Source organism: Haliotis rufescens, unplaced genomic scaffold, assembly GCF_023055435.1.
Source record: "Haliotis rufescens isolate VD_foot unplaced genomic scaffold, xgHalRufe1.0.p SCAF_1, whole genome shotgun sequence".
NCBI classification, from domain to species: Eukaryota; Metazoa; Mollusca; class Gastropoda; order Lepetellida; family Haliotidae; genus Haliotis; species Haliotis rufescens.
The window spans coordinates 38,184,086-38,210,552 of record NW_025963779.1 but is presented as its reverse complement, the minus strand read 5'-3'; the positions used below and the strand labels follow the sequence as shown (position 1 = coordinate 38,210,552).

At 37.9% G+C, this 26,467-nt stretch overlaps 1 protein-coding gene across 1 annotated transcript in view; it reads right to left on the bottom strand.

Annotated features, from left to right (window-relative positions):
- LOC124135729 (fibrillin-2-like) overlaps positions 1 to 21,043 on the bottom strand; it is a 99,826-nt gene extending 78,783 nt beyond the window's left edge. The window contains exons 1-7 of the mRNA XM_048396119.1: positions 20,455 to 21,043; positions 11,387 to 11,475; positions 7,741 to 7,833; positions 7,229 to 7,321; positions 5,074 to 5,271; positions 4,212 to 4,337; positions 1,342 to 1,467 (exon numbers count right to left, since the gene is read on the bottom strand). Coding sequence (XP_048252076.1) covers positions 1,342 to 1,467; positions 4,212 to 4,337; positions 5,074 to 5,271; positions 7,229 to 7,321; positions 7,741 to 7,833; positions 11,387 to 11,475; positions 20,455 to 20,582 — 853 coding nt within the window. The 5' untranslated portion in view covers positions 20,583 to 21,043. The remainder of the gene's footprint in view (positions 1 to 1,341; positions 1,468 to 4,211; positions 4,338 to 5,073; positions 5,272 to 7,228; positions 7,322 to 7,740; positions 7,834 to 11,386; positions 11,476 to 20,454) is intronic.
- Positions 21,044 to 26,467: the final 5,424 nt, after the last annotated feature.

Sequence of the window (26,467 nt, the reverse complement as noted above, 5' to 3'; positions counted from 1 at the left end):
TGAGCCATTTATTCTAGCTGTATAGTGTGAATGATTGGTAGAGATAAATGTTAGAATCCTGACTACTTAGTAACTCTTCCACAAATGTATTAACATAAAGTTTCTTGCATATGCACTCACATAAAATCTTAACATAACCTTTTCTAATATGATGTAAACAGAACTGCTTATAATCTATATTTTCCCATTTCAGTATTTACTGCCTTTCCATCAAACATTAGAAGGTCTAAAACCCTATGGAAATATAGTTTACTGATACTTGTGGCTAAAAGGTGTCTTTTTGTAAGGTCACATGTTGCACATGACAGCCTTATTTCTTATCTTCAGAACTATTGCAGTCTGTCATAGATGTAGAAATGTCAATGTTCTCTTGGTATAACATACTGTTTACTTACAGCATGCCTCCTTCATATAGGAAAACTGTAAAATAACAACTACAAATAGGAGACTAACAATCTAAGAGTTGCAAGTGTACATCCACAACACAGGAACTTGTTATTGGTGAGTGATAAAAATATGTACCCCAAAATGTGTACCCCCTATATGTGAAAAAAAGAAAGTTTGTTCTGCTGTGTCTACTTTCATCCAATCTGACCAGGTTTGGCGGTGCTACACAAGAGCATGTGTAAGCCATCTAAGGCTGAAATGGGTTTCCTAATTACATTTGACCTCTGACCTGGATGTGTCACATCCCTCCATTGTAAAGAGCTTCCCCTAAGAGCCTGTGCTTTAACTCTTTAAAACCACATTAACACATTTTCAATGTAACACCAAAATCACAAGACCCATGGGGTTAATGTTGTTTTTACAATCCATGTGTTTCCAGTACAGGAAGTGAAAGAAACGAAAACAGCATGCACAATTGCATGTAGCATGTATCCGCAGGTGGAGATGCCATGTGCACATTGCCACAGAAAACGCCATTAAAATATCTGAAATAGTTCCCCTGACTCTTACTGCCCACACTTCATGTACTTTTTATAAGAAGGGGAAATAACCAATTTTTTAATACTGGTAATTCACCTGAAAAGAATTATAGAGGGCTACACAGGCAAGGAATAAATGGAATGTGGCAGTCCTTTAGTGGAAGTTTGCAGCTACTTATCCAGTCCACATTTCAAAGTCTGAACATGCAAAACATGAAGAAAGAATCAGGAAAAAGTTACATGCTGGTCAGAATTCACCATACACAAGCAAGACATATATAGTTATATACAAAACAATGGACTAGAGACAATCAGATCATTAAAGTCTGATGTAAATTAGTGGTTATCAAAGGGAAGATAACATGAAAAATTGATCTAAGACAAATTTCAACAGAATGAATGAAATTAGACTTACCAATACAAGAAGAGCGGTCAGGATTGGGTTCGTATCCACGGTTACAGGTACAGAAATAGCTCCCTTCTGTGTTTGTACACTGTCCGTTTTCACAAATACGTGGAATGATCTCGCACTCATTTATATCTGAAAATGATATCACAGCTTTATGCTTATGTTTCTTATTTCACAGCACATTTAATACTCTGAGATTCCCACTAACCGTTACAGATTTTAAGGCCCTGATGACCATAGCATCAGTTAAACACTTACTCCAATGCATATGGTCATCTTGTCAGATATGTTTTGTACATGTAGAGGTGTAGGATAAGTTAATGTACACACATGTGTGTCGGTCAAGAACCCTGGTGGATCAAGAAGTAGTTGTCCCATTTTTCATTTAATGTTCAGAATGATATTCAGGAGGATCATATTGCATCCAGATCTAATTTTGTAACATGGTAATTGCAAAGACTTTTTGTGTTCCATAGTCAACAGGGGATTCAATTGTCACCTGCTAATTTCAATTTCATATTTATGTTTCAGAGTTTTTAAATAATTTAAATCTAATGTAACATCTTCAGTTACAACTTCCAAAGAATGTTTTCCCAGATGTTATAACAAATCTTATATAAAAATCATATTAAATTTCGAGGTTAAATAATTGCAATTGAATAATAATAATAATACAACACAACTTCATATATATTTTTTTAAATGAAAAGAATTATGCCAATTTTCAGCATCATTATGCCATTTCTCTGTTTGCTCTGAGACAAATAGTTAGCAGATGTGTTGCTACAGCAGCCAGCAACTTAAAAAGACAGTGGTGACAGTGATTGAAGACCCTGAGGAACTTTTACATTCAACTCTGTTATCATTTCTGGATTGTTTATGAGAGAAACCTAGTCACCTGTGTAGATTGGTGAAGATTGATACCTATTGCTATTTCGAGATGAAGGAATACCAGTTGAGGGTCTCTAAAGGGGAATATGGATAAATTTGATGGATACATTTGTTAGCAGTCTACTTAGCACAGTTCACAAATACACATATAAACCAGCTGAACTGAAGTAAAAAGGATGGAGAAAATAACATAACATTATATCATTTAGCAGTGAAATGGTTACATTTGTATAGTTTGAAAGAAATCTCCATATATGATAAATTATAGTCTATATTTGCTGTGATGTCTCTGTGAGGAAAAACCCATCTATTTATGTCATCAATTATACCAAAAACAATATTAAAACCATCCATCCTTTGACGTTGTGGTAAGCCTTTTATTGCAGTTCATTTATGACACTTAATATTTTGAGGTTAATGTCTTGTGCATGCACTTGTTTAACTGGCAATAAATGTGATATTTTACATTTGTTTTTCTATCTCAGGTGGTATCATTTTTAGAAACCCTAACCTATGACCTTTATGTCAGCTTTATCTTGCAAATCGTATCATATCAGGTATTACTGGTAGTAGGTTCTCCTTTATATATAAATTACACAGAAATACAAACACTTGTTGAATGGTACTTTCATAGAGTGTCTCTTCATATGAAGGATTGGTTGCACAATGTTACACAATTAATCAACAATGGGGACCCACACAAGAGACAAAATAGGCACTATTACCCCTAAGCTCTGAAGTCTCGCTCATGGTATAAAACGCAGATTGCATAGTATCATCTACATATTGCTTAACAAGAATAGAACACTCCACAAATAAATGTCAGCTGGACGTCTGCAGTACTGTTTTATTTAAAGGTGTCCTTTAATTCTGTACTGGTGTGTAACAAGGGAATAATGTGTTTCAGTAGTGCACGAGAGCTGGGATACTGTACAGTCATGTCAGTCTAAGACTGACATATACCGGTACTGTACATTCATGTCAGTCTAAGACTGACATATACCGGTACTGTACCTTCCTTTCAGTCTAAGACTGACATATACCGGTACTGTACATTCATGTCAGTCTAAGACTGACATATACCAGGTACAGTCTGAGACTGACATATACCGATACTGTACATTCATGTCAGTCTGAGACTGACATATACCGGTACTGTACATTCCTTTCAGTCTAAGACTGACATATACCGGTACTGTACATTCATGTCAGTCTAAGACTGACATATACCAGGTACAGTCTAAGACTGACATATACCGGTACTGTACATTCATGTCAGTCTAAGACTGACATATACCGATACTGTACATTCATTTCAGTCTAAGACTGACATATACCGGCACTGTACATTCCTTTCAGTCTAAGACTGACATATACCTGTACTGTACATTCATGTCAGTCTAAGACTGACATATACCGGTACTGTACATTCCTTTCAGTCTAAGACTGACATATACCGATACTGTACATTCATTTCAGTCTAAGACTGACATATACCGGTACTGTACATTCCTTTCAGTCTAAGACTGACATATACCAGTACTGTACATTTATTTCAGTCTAAGACTGACATATACCAGTACTGTACATTTATGTCAGTCTAAGACTAACATATACCGGTACTGTACATTCATGTCAGTCTAAGACTGACATATACCGGTACTGTACATTCACTGTACATTATTCTTTCAACAGTACAAATGTTGTGTTCAGCGACAGTTGCTTATAGCTTTTCAATGGTTATAAATCCATAAATGAAATATTGTGATTATAATTGTGATATACAGATCTTTCAATATGTGACTGAGTTCATAGTGTTAACTGGCACATTTACACAATGAACTTCTGATGTGGGGTATTGAACACAAGCTCTATGTGTCTAATGAACATCTGCAATAACCACTGTGTTATATTCTTTTATTTTGTAACTACAATATAAATCTGTGCCACAATTTTTGGTGTAAAAAACAATTGTCTCTCCTTACCTTCACAAACTTTGGTTATTGGATTCTGTGTCTGTCCCTCTCGACATTCACAGCGATAAGACCCCAGGGTGTTGACACAGTTGCCGCCCACACACAGACCGGGGATAGCCTGGCATTCATCAACATCTGCAACAATATGAAGACTCCTTCAATTTTGCTCCAGGATAGTGAAACTAATAACTTTCATTCTGCTCAAAACCTCCCGCCTCCCCCCCCCCCCCCGCCACACACACACACAGAAACAATAATGTTTCTCTTCACCATAGAAGTCATTTCAAAAACATATTACATTAAACCTATCATTATTTTTTCAATTGGATGTAAATCACTTTTGTTTCATAATCCAAGTTGTACTATTACCAGCATTTGTTGAATAACCTGACAACAAATAGACAAAAAATAACTAATGAATGGGTCATGTAAAAACATGTTCTTTCAATGAGAATCACCTTTGGTCATGGTTCTTTTCACTGAAGTTAGGCATAAAATGGTTTTAGATTTTACTTAGAAAAGCAATGTTCAAAATGATTCTAAGGTCAATAACAGTTGCAAATGAATGTCAGTTGAAACAAAATATGTCTCTTACTTGATCAACATTATAAAGAATATAAAAGGAAGGTTTTGTACATATTCAATCTATTCATGAAAACATTATACACAAAGCTTTCATGTTAAATATGATGTAATAATTTAATGATAACAAAATTATTTTCAAAACTTGAAACCAAACAAATGATGGTTTTAAAGCATGTACAAATAGGATTCTTATCCTCAAATGAATTACAGTCTTTCACTGCTCTCCCCAAGAGCTTGTCCAAGTAGATCATCACCCTTCAAAATCTCCCCATTTGTGTGTACTCACCTATACAAGTGTCGCCTTGGGGGTTGGGGATGTACCCTCTCCGACAGGGGTGAGTTGATGTTGGGCACTGTTCGCATGGCCTTCCCCAAGCCTTACCAATTGTTGAACAACATAGCATCTTTGTGCAAACAACACCAGTTAACTGCCCCCGACACATGTTGTCTGATATCTGGGTGAAACAGGGCCCAGTTCGATAATCTACAATGCAAATGTAAAACAAATGGAACACTTACTGGTTCATATGAAATATGTAAGTCTCAAATCTTTTTAAATTAGCACTTCACAATTGCTATGTTGTCAGAACCTGATGCTTTCTATTATATGTTTTAAACCTCCTACCATGGTACTGTAGCTCATCTGTTAAAATGTTGAAAAAACAAAGCCAGACACTATCAAGGAAAAGTTGCTGTCAGCATTTATCTTCATATGTTTTCTCAGTTAATACTAACATCTAACTCTGATCTAATGAAGTGAACAATTTATTATGTCCTCATAAGGAGACAAAAATGCATTTTGGGAAAACTTATGAGTATGGTTAAAACAAGGTCAAAATTAATAAAAAACAGTAACTTAGTAACTTAGTTACAGGTTGTGAAGGAAATGGAAGTAATGGCCATAATTAGGTTTCTCAATATATTCTAATCCCCATTGTATGTCTTGATGCCAAATAGTAACTACTCAAATACCAAATTTCATGACATTTTGAAACAAAATGGCACAGTTAAGAGTAGAAGAGGTTTCAGTTTTCAGAATGGTGCAAAGGTCATATCACCATCAAAATTCAACATGTATGTTGAGCCCGACTACTAACTAGACATGTACCAATATTGTACAAGCTGTTCACTGTGTCGATTTAATGTGTTTTATTGTTTTTAATTCCATGTAAAATTAATGTAAATAGTTTGTAAAAATATTATTTCATAAATAAAGTGGATGTGCTCTTCAAATATATCTATGTTCAACAGTGAGTGAGCTTTCACTTTTACACCACATAGAGATGACATTCATTCTTTAAAGATTGACAGAACACTATTTGCAGTATTCATTCTGATCGCAAGATAACGTTTTGAGCAATTGAGTTTTTACTCAAGGGTTTCTATTTTAATTGGGTTATTAAATTTTTCATTGGGTAACAAATATTGTTTTACTCATCTATTCATCACTCTCTTGGGTTTTTCCTAATATTAGTTAACATTTTAAGATTTAAAAAAAAAATGCAATAATGTCTTAGATGTATATAACTGTTCTAAATATATAGGCTTGACTGGGAAAGTAAATTAGCTTGTAATTGTGTTTCAGAAATTAGTTCCTTTGTATGCATTATGAAAAAGCATCATTGGGTATTTACGTGAGCTGTTTTTATACATTTGTGTGTTTTGAATTGAATGCGTGCGTTTCTGTATGCAAGTTCATTGGAAGTAATTTTGAATATTTTTGTTGGGTATTTTACGCAAATACGCTGCTTATCTGTAGCTCCGTTCATTGATAACAGAAAAATATAGGCTGTAAAATGGTTATGAATTGTTCACTTCAAAATATTCAATATTACCAGATAACCATCTTTGAGTTGAGATAATAAAGGGCTTATTACAAATGCAATTTATACAGCCAGAATATGAAATAGATTTACAAAATGTACTTTGTCAGCAGTAAATAGCTAAAAAATAGCAAAAAGTCTGGTTTTAATGGGTTCTCAACTGGTGTATATTACGCAGTAAGGTCCACCCTCTTTTAAACACAGATTAGCACAAATATGCCATAATGTGTCAAACACTTGCAGTGAAACGCTTTATACATTTAATGTTCTTTGGGAAATTAGAGCTCTGCCCACATTACATGCGCCAGAAATAAAACCATGTTAAAAAGACACAATGCTCCATCAGAACATTTTTCATACACCCACTCGTAATGGAAGAGCACAGGTGAAAATATAACTTGAGGATAAGTTACTTGAAACATGTTGTAAAAACTGTCTAACTGTAAAGTTTGTGAACAATAAGTGCAAAACGTGCCAGAGTTGTTGTAAAGAAATTCTTTTGTTAATTCTAAAAAGAGCAAGAGGCAAACAATTCAGCAGGTTTTGAAGGCTTCTTGCTGGAATTTCATATTGAAAATTTATGTAAGTAACATACTTGATGGTAAATAGTAAGCTAACCTTGTTGGCATTGCTTCCCAGTGAAGCCATATGGACAGGAACACCGGTCTTGTCCAATACACCGTCCTCCATTCACACAAGGCTGATTACAGGCTGTAAGGAAAACATGTTTATGTATTCTTATAGAACGTTCTTGTAGCACTCAGTAATTAATGTGGTGGTTTAAGATCTTGTGTTGATCATTTGTGATCAAGAATCACATTGTCAAGTGTAGTTCAATACATAGTGTGTTTTTCTCACTGTAAAGTAGAGCTCAATGATTCAACTATCAAACTGGCAACACTTATTAATATGGAACTGAAAATTGAAAAGAGATGAGAATGTGTCAAGAATCATGTAATATATCATTGAAAGTGACACACACATAAACAGAAAACATATGAAACATTTTAAGGTTATGCCGGTTTGGGGAATTGGGGAATTTTCCAACATCAACAAAGCAGAAAAATCCACACTGATATATCACACCATGACACAATTATTTCATACAGCTGAAAGTATGGTGATCTTACGTGAACAGGAAGGTCCGATTTGTCTGTTTTGACACAAGCATACATTTGGCCGCATACAACGACCACCAGTTCCACAGCTGGATATGCAGATAGCTGCAAAACAACACAAATTAAATCATCATTGTGTGTCAAAAAGCTGTATTTATGTGAATATTGTCTTTCTTAGGTATATGATTTAGAAAATTCATATTGTATGTCTTATACAGGGTCAGTGTTCTGCAATATGTTGTCTCATCCAGTCTAGGACTAGATATAGAGAGTAACCATTAACTGCTGCACTGATGACCATAATAAAAGTAGAAGTTTTAGACACAAAAAAGGGTCTAGTGGAATATGTAGATTCATAAACTAAAGCATGACATTTTTATGAAACTCTTAGCCAAATAGTGCTGCAAAAGATCAACCATTCTCTATACTAAGGAATGCAACAAAAGCAAGTAAACACAACACATTTCCCATCATATTCCTCCTAACTGACATTAGATGATAGTAATACTATACAGTTAGTTGTATGTATGTATGTACGTATGTTGTAAGTCGGTGAAAGTTCCACTGGTATGATGAATGTGATTGGTGTAAACATTATATTTTGTGTACTTAGTGACCGAGTAAAGATAGCTCCTATTAAATGTCATAGGTGTGTTGTCTTGGACTCTGGCAACATGTCTTTTAAGCAGTGTGTCAATTGTGGATAATGAAAATTTTAACATGAACTATAGAGGGAGTACAAGCACTGTGATTTGTGTAAATTCGTTTGGATTAATAAGTATATACTGGAGATCAGTGGCCCCGATAAGGTAAGGATGTAGAAGGTCATTACATTCTTTATGAAAAACCAATTTATCCTGGATAAGGATTGTTTGCCAGTAACAAATTACAAATCCAGTCTCATATTTGGACATACAGGAGGTTCTGCCAAAGATCAGTTGGAAAATGACACTGTCATTATAACTGAAAAATAACCATGTTTTTAATGGCTTATGTTTTGCCGGGTGTGTGATCACTCTTCCTTTTGGATGAAACTTGATAAACTGTGTTGATTCATATGTTTCATTATATTGATTAAAGACATAATTTCTTTCAGCATTGCCCGCTTGTGAGTTTAATGAGGCATCGCCAAAAATATTCCAGCATACATAGCATAATAATGGAACCAACAAATACCATTTCTCTATAAAAAGCAGAGTCCATTGTACAATTCAGACAATATCATAGGCATGTGTTTATGAATCACTATCAAATAGTGATGATACCATGTATCACGAAAATGTGACTGCATCCTGCCCCATAGGTGGCTCCCATCACAAACACATGCAACGACAAGTCAATTGTTTAACTGAAAAAAAATCATGGGAATATGTGGTACAAGTCAAATCTTGGAATTGCATAGGACATCATTTCTGTCATTTCTGTCACTGATGCATCAAAATTGGATCAAAATTGGACATGATCTCCACATGTTACACATGTCCACAACGTTTTGAAAACTTTACTGAGGTTTTGAATGTTGCAACCCTGATAAACAACTTCTGAGCAAGACTCGTATGACCCTCTTTGAAATCTTGGTAGAAAGAGCATGCACAATTGTTCCTCAAAAGTTGTGCAATGTCGACACCAAAGGCGGGGGCTGGTGGAATATTTCTTGACATAAAGGGAAAGTTGACAATTGGAAATTTGAAGTCATCTCTGTTGTCAAACATTCTTGTAACTTGGATGCATAGATCTTAATATGAAACAGACCACTGGTGTCACTGGTCTACCTTATTTCTAGTTTAGGTGGGTAAATCAGTGGAAGTGAATTTGCTATTTGACTGTTAGTGAGTGTGGTTTTATGCCGTTTTTAGCAATATTCCAGCAATATATGGCAGGACACACCAGAAATGGGCTTCACACATTGTACCCATGTGGGGAATAAAACCCAGGCCTTCGGTGTGACAAGTGAAGGCTTTAACCACAAGACTACCTCATCGTCACTTGACACTTATTGAACAGTATCAGATCATGTATATACCTGAAGCTTCAGTTAAATGTCTGGCCAAATATACTTGTTTTTAATTTTGCCGATCTGAGCAGAAATTCCGATTCATATGCATGAAGAAACAGATCAACAGGAAGGGGAGCACAATCTGTGCCCGTGGGAATGCGTACTTCTTGCCTAATCGTTTTATCCCATAAATGAAAAGTAGATGTTTTCAATGAAGAGTTCAGTATTTCACATATTGTTTTCTAAGTAAACTGTCAGTTTTAACACATTGTCCTAAACCTTTGAGGATAGAGACGTAACTGTAACTATGATCACCACGTCTTGTGACAAATGCTCCATCCACGAATTAGTGAAGTCTTTCTTAACGTTGTCGGGAGGTGTAGTGGTGTTCAAAGCTGAACAATGAAAGCTGAACATTAGTGAACATGGTTCTCTTCTGAGATTGCAAACATTAAAGCAAATCCTTTGAGGTTTTTTTAGAATCAACATTGTATTAAATCCAATTGTCTCAAATTCTTTGAATATAAAGAAAGTCTTCCCTTGATTGTATTAAGGATTGTCGTTAAACAGGGAGTTGGTGGTACATTTGCTTGAACCAGCATTATTTCTCTCTTTGTACAGACTTATAAGGATCTTTAGGAAAAAAAGTGAAAAAGAACAACGGACATGTCTTCAGGTATGAGTTAAGTCCAGAGTTGATAGTACTGGTGCATGGTTTGGACAGATGTCTTCCTCAGTTAACATACTGGCCTTGTCTGTTATTTGATATCTCACTTATTCGAAGTTATTTGATCAAACATTTAACATGAACAGTAAAAGCATCATGTTTCAAACTTGGACGATTTCAAGGAAGGTTAATGATTCTTCTTCGTCTTGCCAATAGTCATTTGTACAGAGGCTCTAAAAAGGGAAATTCATTAAAATCATTAATATTAATTCTATGTGGAGGTCACTTATACCTTCTATGTGTATAGTCGACTAAAATGGCGGTCGGGAGGTTAGACTATTTGACTTGTCTGCTTGCACCAAAAATCATAGCTGATGGCTTGAACTCTTGCTCATACTTCAAGTTACAGCTTTGATTGATAAAAACTTGATTATTTACAGTCCGCGTTGACGACAGCGTTAAACAGCATTCACTCACTAAAGCTTTGACAGTGATAGAACTAACCTCTTCCCTTGACTTTCAGTCGTCACAATTCATCTCAAGTTCTTGTTTTACCTTATTACCCATAGTTTAAGAAGATGTAATCTTTGGGTGGGTATTTGACAGTTTCGATTAGAACTTGACAAACATGTGAAAAAGAGAATGTTCATGAGGTGCAGTTGATTTTCGAAACCAATAAATGTGAATGGAAAATGCATTTGTATTGCTTCACATTTGATATGATCTATGTTTCCAACACAGTTAATATTTGTTTAGTGTGTTTTGCAGAAATGAGAAAAAAATGTTCTCATTATCCTGTTTTATAAGATACATTCAGGAAGTTCTAACAAACTCCACACGATGACAAACGGTGCTTCAGAGGGCAGTGGCCAGAGGGTATGTAGTTAGTGCCTTCAGCATTCCAAGCCAGGAATGTGGACTTCACAATAGCTTACAGTAGGAAAATGTGTGTCATGATAATATTGATGTTATGACTGATAAACATGTGTACTCACGGACAATGCATCTCCGACTACTGTTGGGCTGGGACCACCCCGGGCAGCACCTCCTCTTGTGTCGACTGGGACCTGGACACGTGTTCCGTCTGAAATTACAATAACCTGAATGGAAAGACGTTTAAACAAGACATTGTTCCTTCAAAATGGTCATGCCAAATTCGAACGCAAATATAAAGTTTTATGCTCAGAAAGATTGGATTGACATGCTGTTACAAGTGTGAATGGTTTGTAAATACTCCAATTGAAACAAACGTCTATTGGATTGCCAATTCATGATTTATAGTTTGACTGAAGACGCTTATACTTTCAACCTAATACATGCAGACAGTATCAGTGACACCGAGTTGGTTAGCTGCACGAGAGTGTTTAGGCTTCTAGATAATCTCCAAGAATCTTATGGAAAGGAAGCACAGTAGGAACCATGTGCATTATTCTGCAGAACAAGCTTCTGGATTTGTAACACTAAAATTAATCATGCATTCCTCACATTTCAAACTGGTTATTAATAAAATGTAAACAGTTTCAAAACATCCAACACTTAATAAATCAATAGATCACATAGTAAATCAACGTGGTTAAATACTAATATGAAAGCTATTGGTTAACATTCTAGTGACGCCTGGATCATGAGTAAAATATTCATTGTTGCGAAGGGTTTTCTTTTAATCTGGTATTATTACCGGTAGAATGGGCTCGTAACGATGAATGGACATTTAACGTTTCAAAAGAAACTATTGAAAACAATACGGTGCATAGTTTGATCAGTGATTATAACAAAACCAAAAAGTAACTGGCCCTTGTGACATATTGCTACAATGAGCAACTTTTTAGGGAAAGTGTGCTGCGGATCACCCATGCAAAGGTTCAACCTTGATGGATTGAAATGCAGTGTCGAAAGTTTAAAACAGACCATGACCAACACCCACCGAAAAACAGATCTCACGACCCTTTGTTAAGATACTTTTAATCAAAAGGCGTATTAACATAACGTTGTTGAATAACAGGATTACTGTCTGTCATTTTGGTTACTCAATTGCGAAAGTCGGCTGACATCCAGAACAGGCGAGCAGATGAGAAATTACACATTGCGTGAGCTAAAATGTTCTTTAAGAATTCGATCGTAGTTCTTTTGACACGTTTTAGAGATTTCTTTTGCTCATATACTCAGAATTTATACCCCAGAGGTTTCTGAGTGGACGTCGGCATCTCCAGATTGTTACCCACTGCTTGTATGGAATCACCAACAGATAGGGATAGTACAGTCAAAAATCAAAACACGAAATGGAAACGTAACTTGCCCTAAGTGATTACACCCAATAAAAGTTATTGAGACACAATTGCCACGCGAATTCCAACTTCATGTGTTTAGTTTTTGTGTAATGACATAAGCTCTCACAAACTGTTGATCAGATTTCCCAAAAATTCATAGAACATAAATTTGAAATATGTTTTCGGTTATTTACAGGCCGTAATATTGCCGACCTCAGCTTAATGTTACACGTAAACAAAACAAAATAGATTTAACTGTTACGCAAGTGATAATGATCGCTGACCTTTTATCGTACTGCTTTCATGGTAATTGCTGGAATTTCTTGTAACACTATGACCAGTCAATGTCAATTCAGTATCCTCATTGGACGGCCAGTTGAAATGTATGTCAGTACCCGATGGTACGAATGTAATGTATTCTTGCAAACGATATTGATCACAAGACACGGACAGTTGAAGTGTACGAATTCAGTGTATCCTTGTATCGATCACAAGAATCAACTTCTTGGACATTATCTTGACAAAGGAAACGATGAGATAAACATGATATCGTGATGTTAGAATTACCCAAGCCATGGACGAAAAGGAGGATGATTCCGCAACTATTCCTAGCCGCAACAGATAGCTCCCCCCCCCCCCCCGAGTATGTATGGAAAGCATTTTTGTGTCCTAATTGGAATGTAACAATAGTCAGTGTCAGGACACTTGGAAATAATCGGAGCCGTACAAAGAAGAATGCTTCCTTCTACATGTCACGTTAGTTTGTGTTCGTAAATCAGTTCGGTGAACATTTTCACTGTGTGTATTTGGCGACATTTTCAGCAAAAAAGGAGTAGCGTTTGCCTGAAATGGATTAAATCTTAGATGTAGGCTTCAGTAATAAAGCGTGGCCGTTCTCGAGATGTCATTAATTTAAATCAGTCTGCGACATGTAGTCGAGAGCTCTAGAAGCAGGTGCTCAACAACTCGCCGTAATTCGAGCTCAAAAACATCATATATCGCCATACAAACAGAATTAATTACAACATAACCGTTTTTCCTAAAGTATTTTATCGAAATTGTGTATTTACATCAGTATGATACCGTGCCCCAAATAGCGTTATGCGTTAATGGGAATGCTAGCGAACAGCTGTCGAATCAATGCAACTTAAATTGAATGAAACGTTACTGTCAAGTTTGTTTTAAAAGTGTTTAATTTATTGCATGCCAAGCGAGTCAAAAACAGTTATGCGGAAATGTCATGGTAGATATTAGCGCCATTTCCCGGGGTTTTGCGGCCTTCGGTATCAATAGACACGTTACAATTTACGTTCATAATGGTAGCAGTCCGGTTATATCGAACAAAAGGGAACATGAACAATTCGATATTTGATTTTCTTTACACTCATGACATATTTACTTGTCCAAGTCAATATTAAGCACTATTAAAGAATTATCAATATGAAAATATGGCAATCGTGTAATTAATATGTGTAATTAAATAACACGATTTGTAACTTTTCCAACCATTTTCAACTTCATTACAGCAACAGAAAAAAATACCAGATATTATCATGGCCGCTATGCAGCCACATTTCTTCTATTTCCTGGGCTAGCGTTCTTACACCGGAAAATACTTGAAAACAGCAGTTTACCACATAATGTATGCCGTTCTAATAGTCATGCTGACATTTTGTTTATCAGGCTATGATATACGGAGTTTTAACATACGTATTTATGAACAGAAGGGTGGATTTGTATATATGTACTGGATCTGTTCAGGCAAAACGACGGACAAAAATTTGGCGCCCAATGATTAGGCATATTGCATTACATTGCAAGAAACCATTTCACAAACATATAACGTATTGTCTGAATGTGGAATTACGTTATAACAGAACCGAAGAAAACAAACGCCCTGTTATTTGATGTTCAAAATGTCAATTAACGCCAATGATAATGAACAGGATGTTGGTTAATAAATGGTATCATTCGTTATTTCAAGACGATAACACAACCACCACTTGTAAATAGCTAGACCCGCCTTCGCACACTAGGCATAGCCATTCTTCTTGATCCTTTAATATATAAATGATGCTACATTGTAAAGGCTGTTAGCTGTTTTTCTTCAGAAACAAGTCTCATCTGTGGAACCTATACTGGGCAAGAAAAACAAACATTGAGAAGCGAATTCCGTACCATCCCATATCTCATCGGACAGCTCCAGATACGTCTAAAATAATATCTTTCTGTCTATGCAGTGTCATGCTATTAGATATTCGCATATAAAGAACGAGTAGATGGATGTTGTTATAAATGAACATTCAAGCTATTTCACGGTGGTCTTTAGGCTACCGAGGCCGGGTAAACAGGTTAACCAGTGGTTGGTAACATGGGCAACAATCCACGCCATCAGAATACGATGGCACACAATCGGTCTTGTCACACACTAAACCTTCAGATCGCCATTTAGGCCAGTTCTCCCAACAAGCTCGAGGCTCATGAAGCCTTTTTCTCTCCTGTAATTCCTATATGGACAGCTTATAATTTCATTATATGAAAGTGTTTATCTTCATGCGGTTGAACATTTGGAGATCTATTAGATATTTGTAGCTTCAATAAATCAAAATCTTACACTCATTAAATAAATTTATGTAATGTCGTTAGTATTAATGACTTCAAAGAATAGGGTGATAGTGCTACCTCCTCAGTTATATTAAGTTGTCTAGAATAAACCCAAGAAACAGACCAATACATTACTAACAAGTGTACCATTTTCAGAGTGTGAAAACACGTTTTAAGGAAAAATCTAACCAGGTGCAAAATGTCACAGTGACCTTTGGACGTAATAAAGTGAACCACATTCTGACCTACTTCACTAACTCATTTGGAAATCGTTTTCACATTTTTCCACGTTCATCCTTAGAACAATGTCCGATTCCAAAATTTGTTTGAGGATCTACCCCTCCTACTTCCCCGTATGTTCCTTTGTGAGAAAAATTGTTTAATGTCAAGTTGGTAATAATTGCTCTGAAAAGAAGTATTCTGCACACGGAAATAGATTTTGTGTCTAGAGACACGCCTTTGATAATCGGAATAAGACTGTTTTAGTTTCTAATGAAACACGATACACATTTGAAACGGACACCACGATATCACCCTGATATATCTTTGAACACTAACGCTAAAACAGAAAACGTGGGAAACGTCCATAGTATCAGCCAGTCATCTTGATCATGTTATGATTCATATTCCAACTGTGCCCTTTAATAGAATAAGAGCTCATACGTAGAACGGAAATTTCGGCGTGAGAAGATTGATCGTTAACCGAAAAAAAACCCAGTGATAAGAATGGTAATGCCAAGAGTCGTTCATCAGCGTCAGATTGTACTGATGTACAATCAATGCCTAGCTCTTCGAAGATGTATATCGCGCTTACACCAAATACCAGAACTGGATGACACACCAGTATATTGGAATAAAACATCACTATATATTCTTGGACACAATTGATAATAATAATATGCTGTCACTAATAACGTTTAAGAAAGTCCGTGCCTGAATTTATTATATTGTCAGCCATTATGTCTATAAATATTGACCTGACATGGAGTCGTGTCGCCGTCACCCATAGCCCTTGCGCGCACACACTCCTTTCAAACCCGCCAACATAACTGATAGTGCTATTAATATTTCAGTTGGATGCTAATTTCAAATATGTTCATTACCAAACCGAATGCGTTACTTTGGCTATATCATTTAAACTTTTATTGCCATAATGATCCAAAATAATTTCAAAGATGAGAAACACGAAAATGATTAGGTTCACACCAGTTGTGAACTGACAATGCTATTTGAGCTCCGCGAGTTCTGCATTTTCCCACATCACGCCTGACTTTTCAATTGTCTCTATCGCCAGCAGGGTTTGGGGAGGCGACGTATTTCGTTGTCATGAGGTTGCCACCTGTTCAGTATCGTTGAATAGTTGGTCAGTGTTTACATCTTGGTATTTCGTATGAGGAATCTTGGTGTCTTGTAACGGGCGATGAACACAGGATCGGATCTAGTAGTAGTAGTAGTAGTAGTAGTGGTAACAATTCGTATCGGGACGACATGCATGGTTAGCTTCGAACAAGTGTGTACCATGATTCAACCAGGGCATAACATATGGCATATGACAATATTGTGATATGGCATTCCATCGTTATACTATTTATACCCTGAATATTTAACTATGGTCCTTTCGCCCCTCCACACTGTACCTTGTAGGAATTAAGATCTGGTTAAAACTTGAATGTGAACTTAATTCTGTAATCTATCTAACTTATAAGGAAATTGTCAGGCGAAAAGTAACAGGCTCATGAAAGCACAGCCGAAACAGACGCTACCAAGTTATACGAGGGCTGGCAAAACAATATAAGCCAAACAAACAAAACCAACAATGGTGAAAGTGTTTTTTATTTATTCTTCAACGTTATCTCCCTGTTTTCTAATACACTTCTCATATCGATACAGGGATAGTGAAGCTTTTCAATTCTAGTCAGGAAGAAGTTTTCTAAAGCCACCCTGAAAATCCCATTCACAGCAGCTTTGAGGTCATCGTTTTCGTCAGAGAGGTTTCCACGAAGGTGTTCTTTAAGTTCAGGATACAGGTGAAAATCAGTTGGGGCCAGGTCTGGCGAGTATGGAGGGTCAGGAAGCTCATCGAACCCACCCGCAAGTCGAGAGGTGTGAGAGTGAGTGAGTGAGTGAGTGAGTGAGTGAGTTGTGTTTAACACCGCTTTTAACAGTATTACAGTTATATCGCGGCGTGTCAGCTTAATGTGCGAGGAAAGCCCGAAGTGATGCGTGTCTCGGACGTTTACCGCTTCGGTGAAACCCACGAGTACGGGTATGGTGCTGACAAACCTAGGAACATAATCGGGGCGAACCGGGATTCGAACCCCCGCAATCATAGGTTTCTGGCGTGCCAAGGGGACGCAACTCTGCGCCTTAGACGACTGGGCCACCCGTGCCCCCTGAGAGGTGTGAGAAGAGGCATTGTCATGAAGTAGTAGAACTCCAGCAGTCAGCATTCCTCGCCGCTTTTCTTTGAAAGAATCTCTCAGGCGATGAAGTATATCAGCATAGTAGGCACCGGTAATCGTCTTCTGACTTTCTGAGTTATCAACAAGGATCACACCCTTTGCATCCCAGAATAAAACTTGAATTGTTTTGGTGCCGGAGAAGTGGAATGGTGCCATTCCATGGTTTGAAGTTTTGACTCGGGATCATCGTGGTAGACCCGTTACTAATCTCTTTTTCAATTTGCCGAAATCCTCCTCAATTAGCTCTATTTTTTTCAGTTCATTTTTCCTTAGATCAGAATTTAGAAACTTTGACACCCAATGAGCGGATATTTTATTCATCTTTACATGTTCATGAATAATAGTTTCAATTGTCATGCGGTCATGAATTTCCTTGAAAGAAACTTGATGACAGTTTGGTACTCGTTCTTTTCCATTTCTGTGTCTCTTTTGACCCATATCACACGTTCAACTGGCTGTCACCAATATACAAACGGCCTCAACAGACCAAAAACACTTGCAATGAACTACATAAACAATGTACGACACTGACTATTCACTTTCTTATGTCCCATTGTTGAAAAGTAGTCAGAACGTTTGGACCAGCCCTCGAAACGCATGTGTCATAGGGTTCTTTTTTATCAGACCTTGTTTTGACACAGAAACAACATTCCATGCATTTTGAAGTTCACATAAACTTCAAACAAATCACAGGTCACCAAAAAGACCATAAATCTAAACTTTAATCTCGCTGCAGATGATTTATCCGTAAGTTGGCAACTCAGAAATCTGAACCTGCTGCAGGGGAATCACCCATTTGTAGTTCCAGCAGAGTTAAGTTATTTCCATCCAAAAAATGGACAGATAGTTGAAGAAATGTTTCTTTCATTGAAGCACTTTATAGAAAATTGGAACCAGATCTGTGTTATCTTTGCAACGGGCTAAATGTAAATATTTATGATAACATCTTTCAGTTTCTGGATATTTTCTATGTGTAGTTTTTTATATCCTAAATGCGTTGCACACGGTGTACCAAATAGGCCGCAGTGTTGAAACACAAATTCATGCGACAATAACGTCGACCATAGGAATTACATACATAATTGCAAAGTTATTTTCCCTTTCGTTTACAAACGAAAGATTCCCATACACTTCTTGTAAAAATGTAAACTGATTTATAACGGAAGTTCCCGACACTAAAATGTTTCATATCTATGAGATACACCGGCACCTGTCACTGTAAACATTCACTCTTGTTAGTCACTCAGTTTGGCACTGGATAAAAAATCTTAGAGGGCAGAGCAATCCATCACTGATCATGCAATGACAAAAAGAATGGAAAATTCTGAGATAGATGCTGCTGAAGCCTGAAAAAGTCTTTCCCACCGTTCCACTTTTATTAAAACCGACAAAACCCTTTCCATCTCTTCAGAAATATCTGCCAAAAAACAGAGTCGAATTTACGTTTTCGACTATATCACGAGTATGTGTGATATGAATCACTATCAAACAGTGATGATACCAAGTGTTCGCGGAAAGCATATCCTGCCCCACCGGTGGCACCCGTCACAAAGACATAGGCAAGTCAATTGCTCAGCTGAAAAACACACAGGAACATATGACAGAAGTCAAAACAGGGAACTGCATAGGATATCATTTTTGACACTGATGGGTCAAACTTCGAAATATCCTCCACATGTTTACCATAAAACTTTTTGAAAACTTTACTTAGGTCTTGAATATTGTAACCTTGATCAAACAACTTCTGAGCAAGAGTCGTACGACGGTCTATCAAATCTTGGTAGCAAGGGCATGCTCGATTGTACCTTAAAAGTTGTGAAATGTGGGCCAATGCTGTTCACGATATCCTTTTCAAATATCTGATGTCATTTTTGTAAGTTTTAGAGCTCCCATCAGGAGGAGCGTAAATGTTTCTTTAATCCCTATGTATATAAGTTTGGACCAGTTTTAAATCCAGAAGAAAAAAATTGACTGAAAAAAATTAACGTGCATACGAAAGTCATAAAACTCATTCAAACATAAAAATCACTTCCATATGATACGTATTCTAAAACAAACGAGATATATGTGTGAGAAATTACAATATGCTAGTATACGCTGAAATGGACATCAGGTATAAAGATCATAAATCATATGCTGTCTTGTATAGCGACGTTTTCCGTTCATGCTGAGTCAGCTTGAATACTACAACTGAAAAAGTTGAGGCTATGGAAATATATACATTTACCTCTCTTTAACGTAAAACAACACCGTGGAGTGAAGCCCCGTCAAAACTAAGAAAATGAATGAACGAGGAGGGTCCTTAAACACTATGACGAGTTCATATGACAGCGTCATATGGTGTGTTGTTATGAATACAACTATAAACTACAACGTGAAACATGCCACAATCAATCAGTTTATATGTTTCATGTCTGATGGTCATGGTCAAAAATCCCTCTAAACTTTCTAAAGGAATAATATACATTCCGAGTTTAGGTTGCTTCGATGCTCTGTAAGAAGATCACAGCTTGGGGATATGCACACCAAATCAGGTATAGATTTATGAAACACAATTTGTAATGCTATATAGTGGACAGAAAGCTCCCCGAATATAAGAGAAGGCACCGGTAAATTATTATTAACAGAAACGGATTTACATTTAATGTTTTTAAACATTTTATGATTACATTGCTCTGTATATGAAAGAGGTATATATGCCCTGTATCATGTCTTCATATTGATGCTTACCCGGAAGGGCCATCGTTCTGAATCTGGCTTCTTCTTTGCGGCCTTGATTTTCTGCCTTCAACTTGCAGCAGCACCAGCAGCACCAGCAGCACCACGAACATCGTCACACCTTCCTGCAACTTCATCATTTTTCACACAGATGTCATACACCAAACTCCAAAATGAACATCGGCGAAGTTCCAAACCTCATAGACTGTCACTGTCACTCATGTGGGGGTCACTGTGGCTAGCCAACAAGTGTTTGGGGGATATACCCTAACGACACCTGCTTGCACTAGAAAATAGACCTAAGTAGACTGTCTGAAGACCCGAAACACCCCTCTACAGCCAAACTGCCTTGTAGACCGCTGGTTAAAGAAGGAAGCAAGAATCCCAGAAGAAGGAAACCGCAAATTGCCCCACCGACGATAAGATGAAATTCCCCCACTTGGGATAAGCAAACTTCTCCGCTGGAGGCCTGGTTGTTATCAAGGAAACTTTCAGCGAGGTGGCATGCACGCAGTTAAGCTGTCTTCGAAGAAACTTGTCGGAGTTAGACCCCTCACTGCACGCTCGCTAGCCCAACAAATTTGAGAATGGCTGCGCCCTCAAAATTCGCTGAGGCCTGTTTCTTACTCTTACCCCCATGCCCTGAATAGCCGAGTCGACTGGCTTTCCACATGGAGTAGATTAGCTGATAAATTACTCGTGGGGTACAGCGCATAATGTCAACATAAGGCTGGTCCCTCGTTCCCCTTTAGGAATGTTAGGAGGGGGATTTGCAAGGGGAAACTTTTAAGAACAAATGCCGGGTAAATTAAATTGGTTGACATGTTATTGAAGATAACTACTATGAATTTGGTTAAGAATGTTGACCATGGGAAACCCGTACATATAATCTACGACACACAAGCCGATAAGGTCTGTGTATTCTTAAAGTATCAATCTACCTTGGTAATTTTGACAATGTCACATTTACTGTTGGCGAGCCTAGGTCAGGGAGTCAAAGTGAAGGCTTGTAATGTGGTTCCATAAGTCAATTCTCATCTGTTGTTTGAAATAAACTTATTATTTTGAAATAGGTGAGGTTCTCAACTTAACATTAAACCACCTTGGTAAAAACTTAGATATTGTCATTCTTATGTAGGCGTTGTCCCGTTGATTTACAAGTAAACCACGTAGATACACATAGTTCCCATTGAAGAGTGAGTGAGTGAATGAGTATGGTTTTACGCCGCTTTTAGCAATATTCCAGCAATATCACGGCGGGGGACACCAGAAATGGGCTTCACACATTGTACCCATGTCGGGAATCGAACCCGGGTCTTCGGCGTGACGAGCGAACGCTTTAACCACTAGGCAACCTGACCCCCCCCCCCCCCATTGAGGAAAGGGAACAGATACAAAGGGTGATACTTACAACAGGGAAACACACTATATAGCGCCAGGTTCAACAGTCAAACGGTGTTTAATTATAACGAGTTGTATTTTCTCAAATATTTCATATTTCCACTCAGCGTTTCCCTATTACATTTATTATTAAGTTCAATTTAAAAAGCGGTGAGATGTGAAGATGGGTAAAATATTGGTGTGTATTTTTATAGATGAATCGAGGGCCTTCAACTTAACTTAACAAAAGTTCTTCAGATAAGACGGGCCTAGGTTTTCAAAGATTTGATAAAAAGTCAGTTGGTGCTTTAGGCTAGTAGTTCAGCTACCAATTCCAGCCCCGTTACAAAAGATGGACTGCTGAACCGTAACGGAAGACCACAATGTTCAGTAGAATATTTACATGTTTATAAGAATGGTAGAATTACCACCACAAACAAACCCCGCTACCTCAGAAACAGTACAATATATTGCAATATAACATGGCTGACTCTAGGCACTTTCTTTACGAGAGAAAGAATTTATCACATCATTATTTATTTTCACGCTCGTCTAAAATCACAGTTTGTCCGTGGTCTCGTCTGCCAGATTCCGTAAAAAATATCGAAAATGAATGCATAATAACTGACGATCCAGAGGTAACAGGCGCCGAAATTGGCTGGGTAGAGTTGCGGTACAATTAACAGATCATATGATGGAGTATCAGGTTCGATCCGGAACTGATCTTTGTTGGCACATTTCACCCGCTAGTCGGTTTCAACAAAATAATAAACGTAAACAGCCTGCGTGCACACTCATATGCCATTAGGTCTATCAACCATGCACTGTGATGCTGTTCTCGTTACTTCATACGTACAGTGCATCAGGTTTACAGCTGGTGCTGGTTTCTCGTGATTTAACAGACCATTTTAGTAACGAGGTTATAAATTAAGTAGCTTTACACCGAATCACCGAATCACTCATAAAGAAAGCATAGACACAAGTATAGTTTTAATACGTATTTGTGCTTTTTGAAATGCAACATGAGTATTCAACAATCGACAAATAATTCAGGGTTACACAAACGAACAACATGTATATCATTTCTGCAAACAAGAGAAGAGACAGGTTTCTACAGTTTTAAATGAATGATTATGGATCAGATCGGCTGCACGTGTTATGCACGTGCAATAATAGTATAATGTACATGTGATTTCGTACATGCATATTATACTGATTTATATGCGAAAGGTGAGGTGAAATGGGGTTTAACGATTATTGCACTTATATAGCGACGTGCATGTACGTGTGTGTGTTTGTGTGGCTGCTTGTACTAGTCCGGACTGATGCCGATTTATAGTGCTAGCCCACTGAGATACCATGCCGCAGTTTAACATGAATACCCCACTCAGACACAGTATACTGACTCCGAGCCGACCAGTCCTTGTTTAAGCCCCTTAATGTCGAGCGCCAGACAGGGTAACAACAAGTACCATCTTTTAACGTCTTTTGGTATGACGCGGCCGGGGATCGAACCCCGGACCTTCCGCTATCCGGGCGGACGCTCTACCACTAGTCTGGAGGCGGTCTTATATGCGAAAACAATGTTTATATGTCTAATCTTTTAAGGCTTAGTGGTACACATATGACATGAGTTTTTAATGCAAGACTATGTATCCATACGTGACTGTGAATGGTTTTATTTGTTTGTTGCTTTACGCCGCACTCCGCAATATTCCAGCTTTATGACGGCGGTCTGTAAATAATCGAGTCTGGACCATAAAATTACGAGCATCAATCAACGCAATGTGGATAGATGACATTCATCAAACAAGTCAGCGAGCCTGACTACCCGAACCCGTTAGTCACCTCGGGACAAGCATAGTCGCCTTTTAACGGCAAGCATGGGCTGCTGAAGACCTGTTCTAACCTAATATACGATAAAATGTAAACATTCCACTCAATCATTTATAGTACAAAACCCCAAAGACTTGGGATGAATTAATAAAAAGAAAACACATCTGGGGTCATAGCTATCACATTTCACATCAAAACCAACAACATATGGTGAAACTTGGAAAAGTATAGCACCTCGGTAATGGCATCAATATCTTGTGTGACTTCCTCGGGCGTGCAGGCAGGCATGGACAGGGCTCCTCATCGATGACGTAAGCCAACTTATACGTCATTAGGTACGTTGCCGCTGATGGACGTTGTTCGGCAGGTTTGTCTTATCTGTCGCACCTGATGACCCCAGAGATCAGATGTTCCAACGGTGAAAGGTCGGTGAGCGTGATGGCCAGGGCAACACGGGTACGTTATAAAGTTTGAGAACATCCTGGATTATTCAAGCAATGTGGGTGCTGTCACCTCCCTGGTGGAACAGTATCCCTTCATCTTGTCTTCTGAGAAAGGGTTGTAGAATGACATACATGTAACGTTGGGCGTTCAAATTTCCATGGATACCCCACCCCCCCCCCCCCCCCCACACACACACACACATATTGTGTTGCAAATATATATTGCTTAAACGTACTTATAAGCACCAGAATCTCCGCTTGTACTCAGCAGACATAATTCAATTCAAAATTAACATGTCTGTTTTAGTTTCAACAAATCTGTAACTGCGCTATCCTAGCGTGGCGTCATTGGAGTTTGACGAGGCAATAACAACATTATAATATTAGGTGTTACCAGATGTCTTCTCAGCATTTATTCCGTGACTATTGATCATATAGAGCTGAAACGGTCATCAGCACCAGTGGTTCCAAGAAGTATTGTTACTTCTCATTAGAAGAAGAAGGCAGTGTTTGACAGCGACAAGAAACCGCGACGTTAATTATTTTAAGGCCGCTTCATTTAGATGAAAAACAGATGAGACGATAATAATTATAATAATAATGCATCAAATATTGTGTAGACAGACATTATGTTTGACAGATTCAATATTCATATACATACATGAAAGATATTAGCACACAAACGGTACGTGAAACAGGAATATGATGTCATTTGGCACCAAATTAATAATATCGTTGTGTAGGAATCCTCGAAAGCAACGACCAAATACATACGGGTTTTCGGTTGCGAAAGCGTTGACTACCGCTAAGCCATATGCTACGACTAACTGTACCTGAAGCAGAAAGGAACTACGTCATAGGATGACTGGAAGTAGGAAAACCGAATTCGGCTGAAGACGGGGTTGAATGGGTGTCGGACAGATATGTTTGTTTGTTTGTTTGTTGTTTAACGCCGCTTTGTTAAATTTGCACTTAGTAAAGGCGGAGCTAAGCTAGTGACAGTTTCACGAAAAGTCGGGAAATGATCACTAAACCACATACATCATCATGGACTGACCATGAAAAGTAGTTCAAAAGAGAAGGATCTGATATAGATAAGTCTGTTGCAGAGTAAGTACCAGTTGCTGGATGTAGATATGTTTTTGGAGTCCATAATAGATTTTGACCCCAAGTCCCCCACAAGTAAGAAAGGCTTGGGGAACAGATCAGCAAGATTTTAGAGATCCTTGACGTGTAGAGCTGAGGAAGGAGGTATGTATAATGAACATAAAGTAAGAGCAACATGTAGAGTTAAGCGAACTGCCACTGACTGAAGGATCGTAGTTTACGAAATAGGACTGTGTATTGTTCTGTGTTTAACAGAAATTTATGAGCTTCCAGATGCCTTCCCATTAAATGCTTTAGCATATTGATTTTACACATGATATAGACGAAAAGGCAATTTATAACTTTTTTTCAAATATGTTTCTCGAAAGCTGATGGCCACGAGTGGTTTGTTGTTAACGCCGCACTCAGCAATATTCCAGCTATATGACGGCGATTTGTAAATAATCGAGTCTGGAACAGACAATCCAGTGATTGACATCATGAGCATCGATCCACGCAATTGGGATCGATGACATGCAACAACCAAGTCAGCGAGCCTGACCACCTGATCCCGTTAGCCGCCTCTTACGAAAAGCATAGTCGCATTTACGGCAAGCATGTGTTGCTGAAGACATATTCTACCCCGCATCTTCACGGGTTCATATGTGGACAGGCCGATTTTAGGTAGTGCTGAACCGAAGACAAACATAGAAATACATTGAGTATCGCAGTGCAGAATGATTAAAACTACCCATGCTTAACGGTGTTTACAACCGCTCCAATCAGTACAGTCACATACTTTACAAGACCTACCAGAAGTGTGCAGAGTCTTATGACAGTTAAACAACTTACTTCACAGAGTTGAAAACAATGACCAAAATCTCAAAGAGGCCTTTTGTAGTCACCTCGCTTGCTCTGCAGGAACTCCAGCTAGAAAACTATTAGAGAAGTCAAGTCTTGACGGAACAAGGGATCTCATCAGAGCTGTTACAGAAAAGGTTTCTTATGCTGCTGATGCTTATCAGATGTGTCTCTGACGGGAACATCCATGGTAAGTGAGACAATGAGAGTGAGTGAGTGATTGAGTTGGGTTTAACGCCGCTTTTAACAGTTTTACAGTTATAACGCGGCGTGTCAGCTTAATATGGGAGGAAAGCCCGAAGTGATGTAGGTCGCAGACGTTTACCACTTCGGTGAAACCCACGAGCACGGGTATGGTGCTAACAAACCTATAAACATAATTGGGCCGAACCGGGATTCGAACCCACAATCATAGGTTT